Raw genomic sequence first — 25,802 nt, forward strand, 5'->3', positions numbered from 1 at the left:
GCCGATAACCATGGCAAATATCAATAAAATAAGGGCTTAAATACTTCGGAGTCTATGGACAAACATCCTCTTGAGTAATAAAAAAATTGAAGAATTTTATAGGAAAAGAAAGGGTGCTTGAGATGTAACATCAGGGTGGATACGTCTTCAACATATATCTAAGGGTATTTCCATCCGACCTAATAGGTGGATATCTTCTTGATAAGTATTTCAAACTTTTAAATTAGAAAGGGTTATCTGATGGGATGATTCGGGTACGTGAAATAAATAGCTTCATCTTCTACGTACCCTGCTCATGACGAAATTCCACCTGGCCGAACTTCAATGAGCCTTAACTTTGTGCAACCAGAAAATTTTTAGACTTATCTAAGCAAGCACTTGTATAAACATTCTCAAGACCTGATTTTTAAGCATGACGCTGGGTTTAAGTCCAACAGGAAATCAGTATAAAGAATTATTTCACAGACCATTTAAATGTCAAACTACCATCACATAACTTATCACCGTGTCAACTAAATTTCACTTTACTTCTCAATATTCAAAGCTTAGATAATGTCGCTGGTCGTATTATATTTCTATGTCAATTGTGCTTCTCTACGTAGTCACACCGCAGATTTGCCTTTTTTAAGCATGCAAACATTTTGGTTGGTAGACGATCAACAGCTTTCAGGAATGCAGAAAATTGTTCAGAGATGAAATTGCGACGCCTTCGTCTAAAGTAATTTACACAATTAGATTATTTTAAGATGTTATCTGAAATTTTAGGAAAACAATAGTTACTCTTTCCGCTAGGTTTTTGCTGCCACGAATATCTCTGAAAACATTAAGTCATACCAAAACTATGGAAATGATAGCATTACAATTTTGTTACATCAGTAATAATGATCGGAAAGATGATATTTCATAAGGAGAATTACACTGGAGGACTTTGAACAACCTGGACGGAATATGGGAGGTATTTTGCCGCACAACTAGTAAAACGCACTACAAACCAATAGTTGAGAGGTACAGAAAACTTAAGTCACGCAATGTGAAGTAGTTGGTCAATAATAGATAGTGTGACCAATTTGATCGATACCGGCAACTATTTCAAAATAAACTTGATACGGGAGTATCAAGAGTAACTATTGACAACTGACGAACCGCCATTGTTAACTATAAATAAATACTTCCACTGAATGAGTAAAACTTTGCATACTATATATTCCAGATAAATTTATTGAAAATTATTTATCAATGAATGTCACAATAAACTATGTGAAAATGTGAAAATATACAAAGTTAAACTCATTCAATGATTATAATTTTTCATTAAGTTGATCCTGAAACAATTTAATCCAATGAATAACTTCTTCTAAATTAAAAGTTTTTTCCTTCGTGAAACACCAGCCGCCATAATTAAGCCTTAGCGTCCCCGGGAAAAAATATTCTAAGTGGTAAAGTCACTTAGGAAAAGTCGATAAAAGACTGTAAAGCAACGTACAGAGGAACGGGAACAACATTTGTTCCAAAATGCAATCCCAGGGAAAATTAATACTCCAGTACCGGTTTCCTAAATTATTTACTATTGGAATATCTATGTGCACACACGCGTACAAATTAATCACATATGGGTCCTACGGTTCCACAAAAGTGGATAAAAGCTTTGTCCCATTCTAGATATTTCAGCTTCACAACAACCATACGCTATGCGTGAAGACTTTAATTAGAATCGATTTATTTCCAAACGTTTCCGCTAGAAGTATCTTTAAAAATTTTTAAGAGAGACAAAATCTTATTAGTCTGACACCTACTGGTTTTCAGGTAATTAACTTCTAAGTCCAAAAATGTATGCTTTGTATTCTCACTTTGTGATTCACTCGAAGAGCAGATTTATCTCTCAGGGAAAGACATGAAAACACGGCTTCTAGGGATACGGATGAATGGAGGACCTGAGAATATTTTTTGTCACCTTCATCAATGCCATTCCTCAGCGTAATCTCAGTGGCGTGATAATGGAGCCAGTAAATCTCCGGATGCGACATATCTGTCCGACTGCTGCCCTTTTTATGCCCAGACATTCACGAAAGAAACCATTGGTGGAGAAGGCAGAGCACAAGCAGAAAGAGAATATAATTGAAGGTAAAAATTAAATTTAAAGATCAGATTGGCAGGAAGATAGAGAAGATATGCTGGAGCGGCCGAAAGAAACGTATCATCAAGGACAAAAAGACGAATAATAATAGGAAATGGATTTAATGGAGAGGTCTGAAGGCAAAATACAAACATTAAAAAGGACGGTTACGCAGAGAAATGGAACTGAAATCATACAGTTAGCTCAAGGGTCAAGTAAACAATTGGGAGTATTGATTTGGTAGAATCTGAATATCAACTACAGTTTTTCTTCGCAATGTGAGCATTTAGCCCTAAAGCTTTATTAAAAACCATGCGTAGGAATGAAAATGTACTTATATTTGGTCGTAAATTACTGTAAACTATAGTCAACATTTTATGATACGTTTGTTATTGCACTTATGTTTATTTTTCTTTTCCTTAGAAAACTGCAAAAATGTGATGAGTTCTCGGACTGAAAAATTAACATGTGTGTGTGTGTATACATAAATGTGTGTGTTTATAAATATATATATATATATATATATATATTTATATTTATTTATTTATAAACACGAATGCACTAATCTTAAACCCACATACGTGTGTGTACATATATATATATATATGTACACACACCCATGTAATGGGAGATAACAAAACGAAGAGGAAACATAGACGGTCTGGAAATCGACCATTTTGCTTTTGCGTGGCCCCTCAGACAGCTACTGCTATTACTTAACTTCATTCCATTATTTAATACAAAGCCATTCTAAAAATTGCCCGCCATCCCGACCAAGGAATAATTGAGATACTCCTTGCTTAGTCTCGAAGAATGACCGGGCGACTGAAAATCTGACTCATTTTTCCAAGCGTTTCGAATTTTTATGACCCAATCCTTAGCGCTTATGTAGAATCCCACTATCAGCTCTATTTCTAGAATTTTTAAATTTGGAGACGCAGGGAAAAATAAAGAGTTTTCAATCCTCTAGACTAAACAAGAATTATCTCATTCTAAATACGACACAAATGAAATATCAATTCTTTATGGTAGCTCCACCAAGAATTTATTTTCTTACATTATTTCCACTTAAATGCACCTATAAATGCACCATCTACAGAAAAATAATACCCTAGTATTACCTCTTTTAAGCGTTTCTATATTGCGAAAAAGAATGTTCCCTCATGAAAAAAACCGTTATGGAAGCCAAACAATGTATCGGAAAGAGATAATTTGAAAGGTTTCGTTTGTGATTAATGTTAATAGTCAGAACGAATGATCAATATGTTTGCAGGAACATTCACAGAGGAAAATTGGCAGCCTTCACCAAAATTCTGGTCCGGTTGCAATGCGCGAAAATTTAATAAATAATATAACAGCGAACCAGAATATAATACCAACATCAGTTCACTAACAAATATTTTCTCGAATAAAAGAATTAAATAAAAAGCCACCTCTAACAGTAGACTCCGTGTGATAATAGTGACTAAACTGCATCGCTCTCGGCAGTACAAGAAATTTGAGATTTCAAAGGTGCGCGAGTCCAGCCGCTTCGTCAAAGAAATACGTATCTCCATTGCCCAACTTTCAAAAGAGAAGGGCTGGACACTGCCTAAAATTTCCAGCGCAAACACTCGCTCACTTTGGAAACTTTGTTGACAGGACAAATTCTTTCGCACTCTCTGATTTATTACTTTCAAGGATTCGAATCATTTTCAAAGCTTCGAAATGATGATGGGTGCTGTTGTCAGATACGGAAAGGCGGACATCCTTCTTCCCAGAGCCAATAAAGGCATAAAAAAATTCTTCAATTATGATACTCCGTATCAAAAGGTTACCAGCAAAACAAAAACAATCAATAGACGTAACAAACCGTAACTTCTTTTCCCTAATGTCCATTATATAAAAAGTCCAGAAGTGTATACAGGATAACCAAAATTCGACTGCACAAAACATTAATCCGTATAGTACTGCTTTATGGCGTTGACACATGGACAATGACGGAAAAATATGCAGAGTTGCCACAGATTTGAGAGAGAAATACTATGCATAATCTATGGGCCAGTGTACAGGGAAGGAATCCGGATACTTCGCTCTTACAACGAAATATTCCTACAATTTATACAAGGAACCTAGTATTCTACCCATATAAAACTAATGAGACCCCAAAGGGCAGGACATTTCCAGCGGATGTCGGATGGACTGATAGCAAAAAGGCCATCACTGGGTATATGAGAGGGAAGAAACGAAAGGGAAAACCAATGGCTAGGTGGGAAGACAGCATCAACAAAAAGATTCACATGAATTACTAGGGGCGGGGAGCTGGGGAAGAGTGGTAGAGGACAGGGATGAATGGAGGCAGAGAATGCAGGAGGTCGATTCTCGATTCTCGGAGGTCAAGGCTCGATTTGGGCTGTGGCGCCATTGAAAAAGAAGAAGAGGGTTATCGTCTTAAAGAAGGGGAAGGTTTGCGCATGCGTAGGAGGCTTGGGAAAAATATGTCGAGGACATGGAAAGAGGTTCGTGCAGGACCAATGCCCGTGACTGAGTTCAATTAAATGGAAGATCTATTCGTAGACAATAACATGAGAATACACACTATTACCTGACATGGAATTGAGTATTCTGATTGATCGCAGGAGCTAATTTATAATCAAGCCAAATGCGAACTGTGTAGATATCATATTTCGTAGATGTAACTACGCTTTTGATTTCCCTACAAATTATGAAGACAATAGAAAAAAAACCCTAAGATCTCTCATCAGATTATGTTTTCCATTACTTGGCGTCATGGAATCATTTGTTTTTTAATATTGCATCAATCTACTCGGCTTTCAATTAAGATACCTCAGATAAACTTTTTGTCAAATATTAAAATATAACATTCATTTGAAATCACGTAAAACACTGACCATAGTTAGTGTGTTTATAGTGAGTAAATGAAAACGAAAAACAGAGAAAGATTGTCTTCTTCTGTTGACGAAGATGCCGCCTTAGGACCGAAACGTTCATGAGTTCTACATTTATCTTTCCTCCACTCTTTCAGGCCAACTGTTCAAAGATGAGTGTAAGGATAAACTGGGTGTAGATGTAACTGCATTAAAAAGGGTTGTAATGGCACAGTACACATTTCATATTTGCATGTGGTGTGTGCAGGAAAAGGATAAGGTGGGTGTATGAGAATGTACTTATAAGGAAAATAAATAGATAACATAGACAAAAGAAAAAAACAAGGATAACGGGGTCAATCGTGGCATGTAGATTCATAGTGCGAAAAAAGGAGAGAATAATTCGGATTGATAATTTGCACTGGTCCTGCAAACCGAACGCCCATGGCTCGCTTACAGGAACAGAACCCCTACTACGTATTTGACTTTTAAGCGCGTTGCATATCCCTTTCTTAGCACCAATATTTTTATAGATAAGATTTCGCCGTTTGACGCGCTGGTGAATGCCACCACGCGATTCCTCGAGACACGAAAACCAAAATACACTCTAAAAAAAAGTTAAAACAATGCTGAGGCACACGCGCCTTAACTATTATCTTCATCGTCCAATAAATGTAATTAAAATTATCCAGGGTTAAAAATGATGTAGTTACATGCACATGGTGTACATGAGCATGTAACATGATGTAGCTACCACAGAAATACTTCATTCAGTCTCTCAGATGCACGTACATTAGATTTCAAATATCAATTAATCAAGGGTAAGCACGCTTTACCCCAAATATCACTCAACACTCTTATTACAATTTGAACAGTACATAATATACGTCTTGTTTCCATTACATATTCTTAAATGTTTAGTTAATATTAAACTGTGAGTTAAACTGAATGCAAACTTCATATAGCAGTATTACACGACTTTTTCAATCCGTATTAGGGGCTTACCAATCCGTGTTAGGTACTTTATCAATCCGTATTAAAAAATTATTCCGCTTAAACTGTTACACGTTATTTTGAAGTATGCTATACTAATTTATAAGGTGATAGATAATAAACATTACCTAATATTCAACAGTAACTTTCGATTACTCCAATTCAAGGAATGCGATAATTGTTCTTTAACTTAAAACGCGTTTCGAAATTTGTTTTTGTTCTTTCAAACCTCGCCTCCGCAACCAAGAAACGTGTTCGATATACATTTTAATCATCCCAGCATTCCTAATGAGCACATTATATGATGATACTTACGGCATGGCGAGGCTGCGCTTTAATGCTTAGGTAATGATGTATGAGTTTAAGGTACGGTTCACTGCTTCTTCGCACAATGAAATACTTATGAGATATGTAACTACATAAAGTAGCAAAAGAGAAAATATTTAGAAAATATGATGTGGTGATGTGCGACACGTCGTTTCAACTAGTAAAAACTCAAAGTCGAAAAAATCTCACTGAGTGGAATCGAGTACACAAATAAATGCTAAAGTCGCTCAATTAGAATTAGTCTCAATTAGTCGCTCAAGACTAATGTAGGTTTGAGAAATAATGGACGGTCGCTATGGGTATACGACTGAAGCATCGAAGAAAAATCCACCACGTATATAATTTAATTTTTTATAATAAATAAGTCGTTTTCCTCATCATAACGCCTCTGTTTAGCATGCTACGATGAGTGATGAGTACTCATGTTTAAAAAGGCGGTTTTTTGCAATTGTTTTTAGGTACACATATTTGGGCACGCTGGGAGATGAAGGAGTAGCGCTAAAATAGCCAGATACCCGCCGGCTCTGATTTCTCTGTTAGCAATGTGAACATTGTGATCATTGTGAACATTTTCACTTCGTGAGAACGTTGGAATTTGACTCAAAAAATCAAACTCAGTATTTAAGTACCGTGAACCGAAACCCATACTCCGGCCGTAAATCGCTGGACTAGAATCTAGCACCGGTCGGGGCGAAGAATTACTGGGCAGAATTTTTATTATTTGATTCAATTAACATTTTATTAAAAGATTATGAAATTAATTCATTTAATTATTCATTTACATACCGTCTGCAGACCTATTTAACTGCCAATAAAATTTTGGTACGCGTTGGATAAGTTGGACACACAATTTAAGCACTTTTTTACTATCTTAAATTATGTATAAAACTCCATCCAATTTTTTAATAAAATGCATACGATCTATGACACATTCTGAGTGTACGATGAATGAAATCATTGTTGTGAGAAAAACAACCCTACTTTTACACCATTCCTTAGGACGTCGTATTTTATAATGTTACTCTAATGAAGGTTTCAGTGCAGAAAGCTAGCAAAACGTTTGCACATAACAGATCTGACTTCGAAATGTTCCGTTTCGTTCCGCTACGGCTTGCTCTCCATATGAGGTCACGTTCATGGATGCACAGGGCGGACGCATTTTCGTTCTACGGAACGAACTACCTGATATTATAATACCGCTGTTTTTTTATCTCTTTGTATCGTATGTTTATCTAAATAAAATACAGTATCGATTTCCCAAATAAGCGAATTGCAGTAACGCCAGAATAACCACTAGCCCAGAAATACCGATTTAGCTGAAACTGGATTTTTTTCGTTTGGAACAGGAACGTACACAATGGAAAAATTGAAAAGAATGGCAAATCATTCGGTAATTCACGTACGTAGGTGACGTACATAAATCATGGATGCACTTTAAATAGGCAATCATAAATGTATCTGATATAACTATCTATTATACCCTGAGTCAGTAATTCATCTATAATGGAGTTATATTTTAATATGCTTATTTTGAACGCAATTGCTGCTTTCTATAGTGCTTGGCCCGGTCCTTATGTTCATACGATCGTGGAACGTATATTAATTTTCAATATTATTTTCTTAGGATATTATGGCTTTGGATGTAAATACTATATTTCATATAAGAGATACGAGACGTCTACATTGATTTTCACGATGCTACTTATTTTAAAATGTTCTGATTTTTCAACTTCATCCGTAAACTTGGGATAATAAACGTAGTGTCGAAACTGTTATACGAATAATAAGTGAAATATCAAAGGAAGCTGACAAAGAGCTCCAGGCTGTCATGCCTGTCGTCCTTTCCTCCGAAATCTCAAACCGCTTATCGGTGGGCAAACATGAGAGGCGACGCGCGGCTTTCGCGCACGACTAATTCGCACGCGGGCGACGCAACACCAGTCGCACGCCCCGTATGTTACCGCAACGCCATCTTACTTAATATTTACACGGAAACTATGAACTGGAACTACTTCGTGCAACTGGTAGGCCGCGGGATAAGAATTATGCATAGAGCAAAAAGCAGATGAAAACACTCGCAAAAAATTAACACGACGATAAAATTTGGTCAATTGCTATCAATGAGTTCTAGATGCTCTTTAATTATTTATTTAAAATCCACCCATCGGAAGGAATAAAGAGTAGGCAATTAATATTTGCAAATTCTCCAGCCCTATGCGAAAGAAAATCAACCTAGGCCGTAATTGAACCTGCAACCTATGGAATAGCAGACGAGGGTGTTAAATTGCCACTCAAGGGGATACTAAGCAGCACATTTGCATCTATTTGTAAGAAATGTAAACATAAATTTTAGGAGCATTCCAAATCTTCACTGGGAATGCTGATGCTTACAAGTGCGGGCCCAAGGAAACAGGGGTGCAGGATGAGGTGGATCCATGTGAAACGAAATGAAAAACATAAAATAGACTGGAAGATAAAGGAGCAAAAATTACAACTTGCAAAAAGGAAATGTTTACAGGGGCAAACTTAAAACGAAAATACGGAGCTAGTTATTAAGACAATGTAATAAATTGGTGTGATATAGATAGTTATGACGGTGGTGAATTAATCAGTCTCAGGTTTTCATATTCATCCTAATGAAGACTGCTAAATCTAAGAGTGCATGAAGGCCTCATCAGAATACAAAACGGACGGCAGAGAGAAAGAAAAGCATGGAATTTGTCGTTACTAATCTTATGACCTGCAAAATAGTATGAATATAAAATTATTACTGAAAAATTATTATACGGTAAATTACTTTTTAAGGAAATTTTAATTACCAAATTAATAAAAAATTAAAATCGACAGAAACTGTATTTAGTTGTCGCCAATACGTGTACACATGTATATGGCATTGTAACTGTCTACGAAGCTACGGGGCTACAGGAACTACCCTTCCTACACCTAAGTGTGGATCACGCCGTAAGACTTCATTCGAGGTGAGCTGAACCCTCATTAGTGAGGGTAACCTTCCGATTGGTTACTTTGGCCATACAGCGCTGCATATTCATGTATACGATGCATAGACTTGCATGAGTGCACCATCACCATCCGGAGGCAAGGGTTCTGAAAACTTCGCAGATGGTAGTGGATTTCATATGTACTTCAACTAATATCAAAGATACTGAACGCCATATTCTACACAAAACACACAGTTTGGGTGAAGTTAAATATGTGTAACATTGCCGCAAATTAAACCTGGGCAATCCGAGAGCCAAACGTTCTAACCGCTAGGCTGACGCAAGCTAAGAGAATTAGATTGGGAGCTACTTGATATGCGAAGAAAACAAGCCAGACTGAGACTTTTAGAAAGATTCAGAACAAAGGAGTTTAACAATGACACTAAAAGAATTCTTATGGCCCACACTACTTAGGTATATTAGACTATAAAGATAAGATAAGGGAGCTAAATTCCCATTCAGACAGATACAAATACTCATTATTTCGCCGGGCAATCAGGAATCATAATAGTAAGAAACCAGAGTCAATAAAGAAAAATTAAAGACATTTAATTTACAAGTCAGGAGAAGATTTAACATCGCGTAGACATAAGGTATATTCGTGGGTGCATGTTTATGTTAGTTAATAGTATATGTATCTGCATGTGTGTGTGTTTTAAAAGTTTCGGAATGAAAATATAGTATACGATTTTATGTGTATAGATTGGCAAGAATTTGTGGGTTTTGTATGCGGTTAATTCTAATTATTATTCCTAACACCCCCGCCAAACCCTCTCGCAGCGGCTTGCGGGGTACTCTGTAGATGCAGGTGATCAACTGAATTCGTTTACGACTGACAAATGAAATCTTTAATTAGTTTTCGGAAGCACGAGTAAGATTTTTCGAATTCGTTATGCGAATTTCTCTTAAAGGAGTGCAAATGTATGATTGATAGTTATTATTTGGCAGTCAACCAAATTACATTAAATTCCACATATTCTTTACTGCCCTTTAATCCATCTAACAACCTATCCTTTTCCTCCCTCTGCCTCGCTTGCCAAACGATCTCCCCTCTATCACAATCTTTAACATTCCATCCCCAATCAAAATGCTTTGAATCCATCTTTCCTGACTCCGCTGGATTACTTCCACCAATCCCTTCTCCACTCCAACCCAGTCAAGCACTTCTTCGTTTCTTTTCATTAATTTCCATTTCCCGTATTTAATCCTCATCACACCCTCACTTCAAAATACTCTAATGCACGCCAATAATCTTGTTTCAATGACCAAGGTTCCGCACCGTACTTACCAATGTTTTAACGAATATTTTCTCAAAGTTCTCACTCATATTACTCACTCTCATCAATCCCCTCCTTCCCGTGAAAGATTCTTGGCCTAACAAAATTCGTCCTCTTATGTTGCCACTTCTTTGACCATCTCGGTCCAAAACACTCACAAGATAGTTAACTCTTCCCCCTAAACTAATTGATGCCCTCCTATTTTAACGTTTAACTTAGTCTTCCTCTTTCTACCACATAGCCTTTGTTTTGTTTAATGCAATTATCATCCCATGTCCATCACCCATCACCATTGGCTTTCCCAACCGCGGTTTGTTCACGTCATCTATGACTTCGTGGCCTTCAAATTCAAAAAGTGATCAAATGAAATTAGCAACCTTTAAGCTGAGAATCTGAGAGTTTATTATGCAATCGTCAATTTACCATACATTTCAACATATAAAACTCTATTCTTCGTGAATTTCAGGAGGTTTAGCCCATGAAATCGTAACCAATAGGTATGATTCTCGTCAAAAACTGTCAAGGGTAAAAGAAAGCCAAATACTGACATCTCAATTTAATTATATTCACGTAATTGCGCTCTCCGTCAATAGAACTAAGGTCGTTCAAAGCACAACAGTTTCATAACCAGTAGCAACGTGGCCTCAAGTACTAACAGATGTTTGCGTCCGACTTTGAAAATTTGCATTTTATTGCGTTCATGTAATTTGTACAATTTTTAAACTGGCTTTTACTTACTAATTTTTTTTTAACTTTGTGGCGTCAACTCCACAATGTTCCACATCTCCAAATTAGTCCATGCATTAAAAAATACTTCCACATATCCACTCTATTAAACTTTTTATCTGGGCACGCGAAAATAATTTTAAATGATTTAATGCATTTTGGATCCTAAGGCAACATGAAATCCAAAAAAATCACTGCGTAGAATTTAGTCAATGTTGACTTTTTGAAATCTATTAACTCAAAAATTACAGGTCATATTTTTAATCCGACATATTTTTGTGTATTTTAGTATCCTATAATCGAGACTCGCCCTTAAGCAGTATTATCTCATAACTGATCTCTTCAGCTACTCTAAAACCTTGAAAATACGCGGATATATTGATTAAAGATAAGCACACATTAAATGAAGCACTAGTGTTCACAATTTGTTATGAAAAGGTTTGCAGAGGATCCTATATACTGCAGGGCACGTTTAATGTGAATAGAATATGTTTAAACGTTGCATGTTGAACGAGTAAACTCACCGTGCAAAGCTAAGTGCATCACCTAGTTTACACGCAAATATCCGTTCATAGCGACAATGAACTAGTCAGAGGCGAAGTATATGCAATTTCACAATAATTCAAATAATTTCAAATAATTAGCAAAGTGCTGTTCATATTTGCTCCACGCGAGGAAATGTACTAAAATAATCAGTATGTTTCCCTACTCAAATAATTAAGTAAAATGTTCTAATTTTCTTTCGAGTGAGGACCTATAATGAAAAAGTTTGAAGGAAGAAAAGAGCTATCCTAAGAATTGAAGCTTCAAACAACACTCTGCAGAGCGAGTTAATCTACGAAATATCTGCATATAGTAAGTGCATTCAACCATTAGTTCCGCCAGATTGCTGATTGTGAATAAACTAATCACAGCAGATGGCACGTAGAGCGGTTATCCTATGATGGATTTTTATGTAAGTGTTTCCACCAATTACTCTGATATGAATAAATTTAAAGAATGCATTACTGTCTACAATCGATTGTATTTTAGTCGAATTCTGCCTCACGCTGCCATTGAACAGACTAATCACAGTGGCTGTGATGTCTGGAACACGAGTCCAATTTTGGGAAGGGCAATGTATTCCAATCCAGACATTTCTTTTCGAAAACATTCGGGAGAAATTCTTGAAACTTTGTTCTCGGATATACTCAACGCTCCGATCCATCAAAGCGATCTACATCTGAAAGTTCGTCTGGTTTCGGAAATCGTTCCGGAAAATCTTACTTGATCGTTGGAAGAGCGCAGAAAGTAAAGAAAGCTGAAGTAAGTAACGTGAGTATATGTGATAAACAAGAAGATGCCATACCCTCCTGCCCCCGACTCAACATTAGCTGCACCATACAGACTTTTCCCCGACACGCATTCCTAGCAGGGGGTCAAGCGTGTCGATCTCCAAATGATGGTAAATGAGCGAAGAGTTATGGGAAGGCCGCGTGTAGGTAAATCCGAGGAATTTTACGAGGAAAGGAAGCAGTAGAAGGCCGATTTGATGAAATAAAAAAATCAATCCCTTGCAATTTTATTTTTTCGAAAAAAATTGAGGGTAACGAATGAGGTTCCACAAAACCATGCAACAGCATCGACTTAAAAATTCGATAGGGGATCAAAAACTTTCTTTGTAAGACGAGAATAAAAACACAAACCTGCTATTAATTCAAAATTATTCAAATTAGCGAAAGTATAAACGTAAAAAATCGAGTGAAAAAATGCACCACCAAATGAATTAATTACCATGGAAATATTAATGTTCCACGTCCGAAAAAGATGCTACATAAATATAGGAAAATAAAATTTCAACTGATATTATTATAGAATCAGTAGTTTGGTTTTGCAGCGGGATAGTTGGCGACCAATCACATCTTACATTCTCCATCAAGAAAGCGCGAAAACCTCTCAAACGAATCACACCTATTTTTCCGCGACCCTGGCTCTTCACCGCAAAACCTTAATTGCTCGCGACGCTATGCAAGCGACAGGAAATGTTTACTTTCGTGAACGCGTCTCTGAAAGTCACGACGTTTACAGTTCTTCTGGAATTTCCCAGGTTCTACTTTCCCTTTCTTTCATGAACTTAGCTTCTGCGCTGTGAACCAGGGAGATCAACTCTATCAAAGGCGAGAAATTGGAGATCTACTCGGATAAAAATCTAACGCTATCAAATCACACCTTCCACTGAAATATGGTCTCTATCCCTTCACCATCGATAATCCCATGGATAAGCTCGAGTCACGGTTAAGGACTCGAAATAAGCTTCAAAATCACAAAATCATAATTTTATTTTACAATTACTACAATCTTTTGCCCACACTTACAATCTTTTAATTGAAGTCGTACGTTGAAATACCCCTCACCAACAATACAGCCAGCAAGAGAAACAAGGAATCGCTTCTGCCTCAATCGAACTCAATAGCAAAGCTTTCTCTCTTCCTGATTGTAATCATGTGTAAGTGATAAAATCCCAAATCAATACACCAATTATTAATTCTGTTACCATGAAGTGATTGGCATAATGATTCCTACCGGCGATAAGTGAAAAAAATCCCACGTGAAATAGAATCCCATTAAAACGGAATGGGTATGATGCACGATTGAATGAATGATAAATCACGTTTTTTGTGAAAAAGATGCTAATCTACCTTCGATTGCGTTCTTTGCACCAGTAATTATATCTCCTTGAAATCATAAAGTTCCATAGAATTCATTCTAAATTTGAATCTCATGCATGACGCATATCATCAAGTAACTTTCCGATATGATAACTAACTTGAGGAATAGGAGTCCATTTAATCATTTTCGCTGACAAAGGATACACATCACCGAAAGTAAAACTTATGAATAACCCTAAGTGAGCTGGCGTCCTTATAGGGAGTATAAATTAGGACAACATTGTTGGGACATGAAAGTAAAAGGGATGTGTAAATCTAAATCCCTTGAAGATTTACAGACAGAGTGGTCGTACGCGGGAAAAATCAATCTCCAGCCGACTTTGGATCACAACTATTACTATAACTGCAATTCCAACGGGAAGACGGCTAAAAGAAGGCGTACCAAAGATAACGTAAATTAATCTGCTTCATCTCCATAACCCAAACATTCAGGAAGCAACGAGAGGCAACACTTGGCTTCAGGCAGCATACATTTGCATCGAGGTTGTACGCCTGGGTTATCGCCGTTGATCTATAAAAAGGATCTATTACCCATGATTATGATTTTATATACTAATTACATAACCCACGAAAGTGCATAAATAGGATTTCAGGTTCATAAATCAAAGGAAGCATGCCTTCAGCATTCCCATGGGTTTTCAAACGGTAGACATTGCCAGCTGTTCTACACGTTTTCTTTCACGATTTCTGATTCATGGTCGTAAATAAAATCTCCTACCTAAAAAATTCAAAATCTTCGGAGATAAATGCAGTTACTTTCATGCATGCACCCAGAGAAAGCCATATCTAAAGAATTGGTTCAATCCATTTTCTTGACACTTCACTTTTACACCAAATCAATATTAATAACGACTTATTGTTTTGTTATACAACTGCCTAAGAACCTATAACCTTAAGCTTTTCTAAATTAAGGATTTATCTTAAAATAGATTTTAAAATATTATAGAATAGATTAGAGATAGTAGGGCTCACCCAATCCAAACCTGCAATGGCGGGTAAAATTCACACGTCAGGGTAATATCTTGAACCAGCTCTTTTCCAGCTGCCCAAGAAGATTAGGTACCCGCCAATTCACAGAGCTTGGGAAAGGATGAGAGTCCTCAAAGGTATATCAGAAGCCAAGCGCCCTACCCACTTATCACCCGCCGAAACCAAGTAAGTAAATATTTGGAATTTCGCTCCAATATCCAATATATTTCAACTGAACTGGAATTAAAACTGGGACACCCGAAAAACAGACCAATGTGCATCTGCGACTGATTTTTTACTCCAGGAAAAAAACTAGAAAATATATATCATAAACATAAATTATTCTATGTTACAATGTTTATATTAATTATTTGAGTGGTTACTTAATGCAAAAAATGCCCAAATTAACTCAACACATGAGTCAGGGATGATCTGAGACGAAAACGTTCGCTTCTGAAGGAAAAAATCGTAATCATTAGAATGAACTATTATGAAGAGGTCAATTAAATTAGTGTTGTTTTCTTTTTTCTACCACTTTCCTTCAACTTTTGTCGGTAGAATTTACATTTTTTACTCATGCTTTCTTCAATCAACTTGTTCTAAAATAATTAGATTTTATATTTTTAATTAAATCATATCCACCGATCTCAATTACTAATCCGATAACTAGCTTGGATATTCTCTAACCATACTTTTGATAAATATCAATAGATCGGGATTCAGTTTTGATGTCATAACAACTCGCCAAATCATGAAGGTGCCCATGACTTCCACACAAATTGCTACGGACGATATGCAGAGGCGCGAACGCGAATAATGCACTCTTTCGCAAACGACCCACCTCCCGGTTTCAAAACCCCTTCAGGGATAATTTGACCGCGAAGCCGCGGGATGATCGAAAGCAAACAATTCCTCAAATTCCACAGCTCATTGACAGCGACACTTTCGAATCCTCCTCTGCGAATCATTCGAAATAAGCGCCACTCTAGGTATCGCAACTTGGTGGACTTGCGACACGCGCCAAATGGGAAGCGATTACTGGCTAAGCGCGTTTGTGAATTAGTTTGCGCCTTCAATTAGTGTCTATTAGTGCGGGAGGAGGGTGAAAGGCGCAGAAGGACCGAGTAGGGGCGTCGGACTGCCGAGAAAGGGAAGTATGGGGGAGAAGGCCACTTGGACAGAATCGAAGGGGCGGGGTGGCGAATGGAAATTAGAACGAGATGATGACCGAAGCACATTAAGCAAACATAAATACCGTGTAAAGAATACAAAAAATCTAAGGCATGGCAAATGCCTTTTCTACGGGGATAAATATATTTTGAGTAGAGCAAAACTTTTAGAACATAAGAACAGAATTTTTACCTAAACGAAGGTTTGAATTAAATTACCGCGCAATACAGAATAACTGCGCGATAGCAATTTCAGCCAGAAGAGCAAGCTATCGCATTGGAGATTAGTTGACTTTTATCCTCTGTTTAATTATCTGCATGCTTCATCTGCTGTTCCTAGTTCCAACTGCGACGTTAAAAAATTAGTTTATGAATAGAATCGGCACGGTAGGTTGCGTAACTTTTTCCTGCGCAGAAGGCCCGATTGAATGACATAATCGGGTTCCCCTAAATCGTCCTAATCCAATACTAAGTGTTATTATTATTTCATTCAATCTTTGCCCTGAGTCACTTATTTTATATTGTTATGTTTGTTTGTCTTTGACGAAAACATTTCCTGGAAAAGCACTTGTGCCACCGAAATGGCAGAAACTAGCATAGTGTATTTTTCCCCTCTCAAGACAACTAGAAAACTGAGTAGGTAATCTTTCGGAATAAGAATAAAATAAAGAGTATCCATTTTATAAAAAACACCAACTAATCGCATTTAAGGCAGACACCAAACAAATTATTCTATCTCCCAGAGAACATCAGAAGGTGAGATTAATATGGTAATGCAAATATGATGCTCAAAAATAGCAACACGAGACCTTTTCCAGGAGTTCAATTCTACGGTAGAAATAAGAAAAAACAACTCTGAACAAAGTACTTAAAGGAAGAGATCGTGATACAAAAAGTTTTATTTGTGTTCGCAAAGAGTTTTAAAAATGAGGAACCGAAGAAGGGTTTATTGTGTCGTGGAATGTCAGGATGTGCTTTGTTAGTATAGGCAAAGAAATGTATCGTTGGACCGATGTATAGTTTGTGTCCGAGCAAAAAGAACCTTAAACGGTAGAATACCAACAAATTGAAATTACTCTTACGAATATTTATTAGCAGTTTCTTATCCTTTTATATCACATGAAACATAATTGGATCCTCGTTATTGTTTATTAATGCTCGTGCCCTAACACGATATGTTTTATCTCCCTGGGGCGACTAGGAGAGTAATTTTCAGGCGTGCTTTCGAATTGAAATGAACTAAGACACATACCGTTGAAATTTTCACTGATTCCATATGCTGTGACACGCATGACAGTGAGAGATGGCATGTGGGGTGTGGAATCTCGACATCTGCCTCCCCAGGTGACTCTTCAAGCGCTCTGCAGCCATCCGACGGGCTGAAAAATAAATATTCTGGGGTTAAATATCCATGCCCTTTATACAGAGTTATTCATTGTATTTAACCTATAAATCATAGAATTTGATCACTAGCAGAGCCCAGGGATACGAAAAAAATATCGATATTTTTTTGACAGCACTAAGTATTTTTGTACTCGATAATTTTCTCAAATGATTACCCAGAACTTGGCATCGAAACCGTTTTAAAATATTTTTATTTGACCTATTTTAGTCACCTAGCCGTGGACTTTTGGTTCAATACACCCACATGTATTTTGGTTTCGCAGTTTTTATTGCAATGAAACGACATGATTTCCGTTGCAACGTTTCTTTACGCTTCAATTTAATATTTTATTTGTAAGTTGTGAAAAAATTTGCCACTTACAAATTTCTCATAGCATTCATTTCTGTATTTTCATTATACCAGGATTCAATGAAATCCTGTACAATACCTAGCAAGCTAATGAAACTAAAGGTTGAATTTAAGTTAGTTCGCTAACTGATACGGGAATAAGACCAAAGCCCATTCATTTTATTAGGTTGTGAGGATTTATAAAAAGCAATTTAATTCTACCGCAAAACCCGTAAAATTACTTGCAAGAAAATAACGGAGATTAAATTCGGTATATATTTTCGATGGATTTGATAATTACCAATACTGAAATTCTAATGTTGATACTTGCATAGTATATTTTCATTGCAAGTAAATCACCAATATTTCTGTTTATGTACTAAACCCCTAGCAGTGCCGTTATTCAGCTTACTAATAGAGGGGATCTCCACAGTATCTGAAGCCTGGAGAAAATATTCTCACTTGCCTAATCCCTTCCAGGATGACAATACTGAACTCAAGGCATTTGGGATATAGCCAAAACATCAGCCAACCATATTGTCACTGGGACACAGAGACGACGGAATCAGCCAGCTACGAGGATCATAACCTCAGTATAGCCTCTAATAGATTAACCCAGGAATGGGAAGTGAATGGACAAAATATCAATTTGAATCCTACAATTTTCTTCGCTCCTAATGTTAAAAGCTATTTAGGAAAATGTTTAAGATAGATTTTCGACATCCATTTATGAGAACTGTTAAATGCTCACAATATCCGCACGTTAATCTTTCACAAAATAATTTTTTCAATGCAGCAAATAATTAGGAAGCACATCATATTAAAAAGCACTGCATGCACATTTAATTATGATTCAAGGAATAATGGCCAAACAGGTCCCAGAAAAAATCGATTCTTAGCACGAAATTAGGGCTAAGGGAAAATGTGTATTTAATCATACCTATCTCTTTTGCCGTCAAGGCAGTTGCGTATTACGAATCAGTTTACGTAAAATCATCAGCTAGCATAGCTCTGGGGGTGAGAGAAAAGATTCATTGTCCCTGTGTCGTTGAGTGTCAACAAAGGGCTCATCATCGCAATTATTAAATCTTAGCCTCGCTCGTCGTGGGAAGGGGGAGAGAAAGGTTGGGAGCTAAATGTAGGTACAAAAAGTTTTAGATTTCTCCAAATCTTAAAACAATGGTCAAAAGATTTCTACTGCGGGAACATAGATGCAGTTATGAAATAACGAGACCGTAGCAGAGACAGTTGCGATGTTTTGCTCGATGAGTTCCAGTCTTAAGAGCCAAGAATCTAAATAAACATCATTCCAATGTTCTCAGCTAAATCTTTGAAGGCAGCTTTAATAGCTTTCCTTTCTTTGTTCAAAAATGTTCGGTTTCAACGTTTATGACTTGGTAATCCGGTGGCGGCGGGGTAACGTCCTCTTCTGCTAACCTATATGTCGCGGGTTCGATTGATTCGCGGGCCTAGGTGGTTTTTCTTTCAACTAGGGCTTGGGTGTATGTAATTTTCAAATTATTATATGAATGTTCAAATTCCAATGTTAAAGATTGAATTGCTATTTTCGCACTAATGGAAAATATATAAATAAAATCTCAATATATGCTACTAAAATTGCCATGAATGTATCCCTTAATTTTAATTATTATTTCGTAGTAAATTTTAAAATTCAATCCGACACTAAGTACGTCACAATTTTTCCATCGACAAAGAAACATAACACCACATCAGCTTTAGTTGACCATAACGGCATGAAAATGTCTATTTTCAAGCAATGAATTACTGCTGTGTGTAAATAATATAGCGTCATAATTACATATCTCGATACATTTCCCTGAGCATATCAAGCGATATGCACGTATATATACACAGATATAAAAACCATAAACACAGTAGTCAACCGGAAAGTCGGTTTGGTAGGTGATGGTAGAGTTCACCCAGTATTAAGCCTGACGGCGTGTGAAATCCACACATCGGGGTAGGGGGGCCAGTTCCTTTCCCTGTTCCGGATATGGTATCCCAGGAAGATCTGGCACCCGACAAATCACATAGCTTGGGTGGAGCTGCAGGTACCCAGAGAGGCTAGCCCGGAAATCGAACCCGGGCCCTCCGGTCCAACGCTCTGCCCCTGTACTACCGCGGCCCACGTGTGTATGTGTATATATATATATATATATATATATATATATATATATATATATATATTTATTTATTTATATTTATTTATTTATAAACATATGCATAGATCTTTCGACTTGCCGGGCCGATGTCTTAACCAGCAACTTTTATATGTGTTCCTATCCCTTTTCTTAATATCTATTTCCATTGAATCAATATACGTTCGCCATGCGGAGGGTTTCCGTGTTTGAGTGCATGTATGTATATATATATATATATATATATATATATATATATATATATATATATATATATATATGTATATATATATGTGTGTGTGTGTATATGATATTTTTAATATATATACATATATATATATGTATATATATGTGTGTGTGTGTGTATATGATATTTTTAATATATATATATACACATACATACATGCATTCAAACACGGAAACCCTCCGTATGGCGAACGTATATTGATTCAATGGATATATATATATATATATATATATATATATTTCTATCGATTATACGGAAACACACACCCGAGCAGTATAATAATGGGACGGCACAATAGAACACAAATGATATAGTAACATTTAAAAGGACACTCACACGGCACACGGTAAAATGTTTGAGCTTCGTCCTCCTCCGAGGCCTTCTTCAAGCCTCCTTATAGATATACATACATATATATATATATATATATATATATATATATATATATATATATATATATATATATATATATATATATATATGTAATATATATATATATATGTGTGTGTGTATATATATATATTTATATATATATATATGTGTGTGTGTGTATATATATATATATATATATATATATATATATATATATATATATAAAATATATATATATGTGTGTGTGTATGTATATATATATATATATACACATAAACCATTAACACAGTAATCAACCCGAAGGTCGGTTTGGTAGGTGATGGTAGAGTTCACCCAGTATTAAGCCTGACGGCGTGTGAAATCCACACATCAGGCTAGGGGGGCCAGTTCCTTTCCCTGTGCCGGTTATGGTTTCCCAGGAAGACCTGGTACCCGAAAAATCAATCTAGCTTGGATGAAGCCGCAGGTGCCCAGAGTGCCTCGCCCGGGAATCGAACCCGGAACCCTACGGTCAGCTGTCCAGCGCTCTACCCCCTGGACTACCACGGCCCGTTATATATATATATATATATATATATATATATATATATATATATATATATATATATATATATTAGTGTTGCAGAAATACTCACGAGAGCAATATAACACTTGGACGGTACAATAGAACACACAAAAGAAAATAAATGGACACATTTAAGGAAGTTGGAGCTTTTGGCCTACTCGTATTTTCTATTTATATTTATGCATGTATATGTGTGTGTGTATTTGTGTGTGTGGCATGTATTTGGGTCACGGTAGTCCAGGGGTAGAGCTTTGAACTGCTGTTCGTGGATCCCGGGTTCGATGTCCACGGAAGCTGTGACTTTTCGCGTACCAGATCTTCCTGGGAAACCATTACCGGCACAGGGACCGGCCAAATGACCATCACTCTAACCTTTTTGTTATATTAACCGTAAGATTTTGGTTGTACTGCATTTTTAAAGATTAAACGTACTAAACATTTCATTATAGAACTTAATAAAAACTTAAAAGGCTCAGGAGTTTGATAATTATTTGTTACAAAACAATATTTGCGACTCTTTGCACAGGATTTGAGCCATTTAAAGAGCTTTAACCATTAATGAAGGTATAAGAGGAACTTTTTTAAATATCCATCACCTAAACAAAGCGTATATACGTACGTGATTTCTCGAGAAAATAAATCCCAACGCTCTCAAGGGACGGATGATTATTTTTTTGTAAGTCACGTCATCCGTAGCATGAGAGTAAATCATATCTAGGGTAACGAAACAAGCACAATTTAATTGCACCGTCAGTAAGTAGAAGCAAAACGTTTTGACATGCTTTCAAATATCGCTAACATTTTTATTGACCTCTTTAAAGCGGCTAAATTAATAACTGTGGAATTTTTATCATTTTGAAAATTCACTCGGTGATCGGCGGACCATATCGCCCTTTCAACCAGCCGAAGTGAATATTAATGATGATCATCAATTTTTTGTTTTATAACTAGGCCTAATAATACACAAAAAATTCACAACTAAGCACTCGCAACATCACATTATCTTTATTCTTCTAGTTTGAAGAATCCTGTCGCAAATTTCACATGAAAAGTATTCAGATGATATAGTCCGTAAGTGGCAGGTATTTCTTCACTTATAGTAAAGTCAAGTGAAAGCCATTTATTGCCACGATCATCATAATTGTTCCAAATATATCATGCCTTACACTGGTAGCGATTCGTTTCTGACACCATTTCAAGAATTTATATGTTTTGAAAAGTTCAGCGATATCTGAGGGATATCGGTCCTCGGGACAGAAGTTGTGCAACATGAGTCCTTGGATCACCTCCTCCAGAATTCGCAAAGAAGGCACTCCACATGTAGAGCGGAAGAACATAGCATCGTGAATTTATTTATTTAACCTCATAGAACTACGTATTCCACCAGATTTCAAGTTATTAATTAACTTTATCGGGAGTGATACTTAAATGGAACATTTTAATTTGGCACTTATATCGAAATAAAGGAAAATTATCTTCCTTTCCACGGGAGCTGAAGCAAATTTTCCTTCATTCTTCGCATTCCGCGAGACGAGGCTCGTACTACATCATTCTACCAAGGATTGACCTTCTTGGGTAAGAGGAAAAAAAGATTGAATGCATAAGATTTGATGGGACGAAGGAAAACAAAGAAGACGTCAGATAGAAGTCGAGCGAGTGGTGGTGGAGGGGGGGAGACCCTGAGGGTCTGTCCTTACTCCGCCGTCGCGACGGTTGGCGGACCGGTGATGGAGAGATCAACCCTGAGGCGATAGAGTGGGATCATGGGGGAGAGACATGGGTGGGCGAAAGGGTCTCGAAGGATTGAAGACGATCTCGCAAGAAAACCGAAGGTGAGTGGGGAGTGGATCTTGTTTCTAGAGGTAGAGAGAGAGAGAGAGAGAAAGGGAGGAGTGAGAGTTTCAAGAGAGGAGGATGGGACGTCGGGGACGGATGGTTGGGAAAGATTCCGGTAGCCACGCTCCGAGACTCTTCTCAACTCCCCCCCCCCTAATCCCCCCACATCATACTACTCCTACGACCCCATACCCTTCCCCACCAACGAGGTCCCGTCCCCCCTACCTATCTCCCTTTCCCCCGCACTCGGCCCCTCGGGTTCGTGGCCCACAAGCGTAGCGGCCATCCGACTTGGAGAGGATGGTCGGGACGAGTGAAAACTCCCCCTTCTCATGAGACCGCCAACTGCTTCCACCGTCCCCTCCCGCCAACCGTCCCCCCTCTTTCTCCCCCCGCCAACCCAACTCTCTCTGTCTCTCCGACGCGCCCCCGATGCACCACCGCGAACGTGCATGCGATGCGCCCGCCTTCCCATCATCCCCCTCCCTCCATCCTCCCCACTTGGGGTTCTCCTTTAACCCCTTGCTCACCTCGCGGTGGGTCACGTGGTCTCCCGAAGAGTGAGAGGGTGGGTGGGAGAGTACGGAGAGGCGCCTTTCCGAAGGGGAGCGTTCGCCCTCGGTTCACTTGTTTTTATTTCGGAGACCGACCGAAGGTGAGGGAGAGTGGGGGTGGGGAAGGGGTAGGGATAGGAGGGTAGTGGAGTTTTCAGGGAGGACCGAGGAGTGGGGCGAGTGGGGAGGGAGGGTGGTGATCCTCGATGTCGGGCGACGGTTTATAAGCGCCGCGGAGAAAGCCCTTCGGTATCAGTCCCTCAGGAGTTCTCGGCGAAGGAAGACAGGAGGAGCAAGAAACATTTAAGACAAGGGGCAAGGAGAGTCGGTGCGATCGTTCAAATTCCTGCATCCTAGTACAACCGTCGAGAAGTACCATGAAGATCCTTCTGGTGAGCTGGCACAAATTGTTCCCCAATTGGATATTTGGACTTATTTCGCACGAAAAAAACTAGCATTCAATCCGGACAAATAAAATCTCTCTTTGCTAGAACTTCGGTCTTCTTACAAATCGTTGAGAGTAAATATCGATTCTAAGAAAAGCGCGATTGTGGTCTTACTAAGGAAGATGTTCCCAGCAGTAATGGGAAGTACTTCAAGAAAACGGAATTATTTTGAATGGTTAAGCAGAACATATATTATCGGTAATCACTGGCAGAGCCTGATCAGTTTCCTAAGGCTTCACGAGGCCAAAAAAAGCTAATCAGAGATATTAGTTGCCATGCAACAGGCGCGAGCATATTAACACACAGAGAGATCTAATAACAATAATAATATATTCTTAAGGGTTGAAGTTTCCATATAAAATACAATTCTGAATCATTTCAAACTATTTTTTTCGTATAACTAGCACTAAAAAACTGAACATGGGGTTATTCTGATTATTACGTTCAAAATTAATTTATAAAAATTGTTACTCCTTATTTTAATGATTGAGATAAATTTCATTCGTGGCAATGAATGTGATTACATATATTTGGCCAATCGATTCAGATTTTCGTAATTATACATTTGCTAAGAAGACGATACATGGGGTGTTTTGAATGCTTATTTTAAAATTTCCATTAGCTATTACTGGCAACTAATTGTTTATTGATCAACTTAGCAATAAGAAAGAATCAATTAGCAAATGAAATCAGCTAATAATACTGATTAGAACTGGCTAGCATGAATTACAGCATATCCATCATTTGTATATAGATTCCGGTGTAGTATATTCCTGTACTCTACATTGTGATAATCTAGGATTACTTCTCACAGATGGGTAATAAAAAATGAAAAGGAAAGGGAAAATTAAGGTGATAAAACCGTGACCAATTAGATATTCGTTTTTTTTTCAATTTTGTTCCTATTAATCTCCCACCTATTCGTCGAATAAATTTAATATGAACATCGCCTCTGATGTTAGTTAAATTACTTGATAGTTTCTGCCAATTTCTATTTGTTTGACTGATAACTGCACAGTCGTATTTCATTTCATTCGCACCTTACGATTTCATCTCAGTCTCAAAAATCCACAATTTAAATTTCTTAAATTCCAAGCAATAACGTACCCCCACCCAAGTACTTCAACGGAATCAATTCTGACGTTAGGCTACGGTGATTTGTATACGTGCCTAATCTTCAACTCTTAATTAATTACGAGAAATATTAAAATTTTCCAGTTTCACTTCTACCAGGGAAATCTAGAATCCCATTTGTGTTTTTACTCTTTGTATTATTAATGGTGGTGGTTAAATACCTCTCCCTGAGATTTCTTTTCTCCAAAATCACAATTTATTCCAGGAGCGGTCAAACGGTATCATTCCACAATCTGTCATATTTTTTATTCTATTGCCATCATCTGTAATAACTTATAAATATCGTATTAACTCCCACGATCGAACTCCTAACGTTAGTTTTTGCTCCAGGTAGGTAAAAGGAAAAAATGTAAGGGTTCAATTTGGATGGCGTGTTTCAATTAGGAGCATGTTTTCATTAAGTGACGAGGGAAATGTAATTTAAAATTCTTACGCACACATGATGAGATAATGAACATTAACGGCAGCATTGTTCCCATTGTTTCCTAGCGCGCAGTAGTACGCCCGCACAGTTAAGTACGAAGCTGATGCTTTCGTCAGATATATTCGTGTTGCATTAAAACCGCAATAAAAATTGAGCAGCTCAATGTTTTTATCAAAAGATAACAG

At 37.4% G+C, this 25,802-nt stretch overlaps 1 protein-coding gene across 1 annotated transcript in view; it reads left to right on the forward strand.

Moving 5' to 3' along the window:
• The first annotated feature begins 1,922 nt into the window (after nucleotides 1-1,922).
• The window catches only part of TwdlE (TweedleE), a 32,609-nt gene continuing 8,729 nt past the window's right edge, over nucleotides 1,923-25,802 (forward strand). The window contains exons 1-2 of the mRNA XM_071583590.1: nucleotides 1,923-2,121; nucleotides 5,139-5,260. Of these exons, the coding sequence (XP_071439691.1) occupies nucleotides 1,923-2,121; nucleotides 5,139-5,260 (321 nt within the window). The remainder of the gene's footprint in view (nucleotides 2,122-5,138; nucleotides 5,261-25,802) is intronic.

This window comes from Hetaerina americana, unplaced genomic scaffold (assembly GCF_022747635.1).
Source record: "Hetaerina americana unplaced genomic scaffold, ioHetAmer1.1.p SCAF_14, whole genome shotgun sequence".
NCBI classification, from domain to species: Eukaryota; Metazoa; Arthropoda; class Insecta; order Odonata; family Calopterygidae; genus Hetaerina; species Hetaerina americana.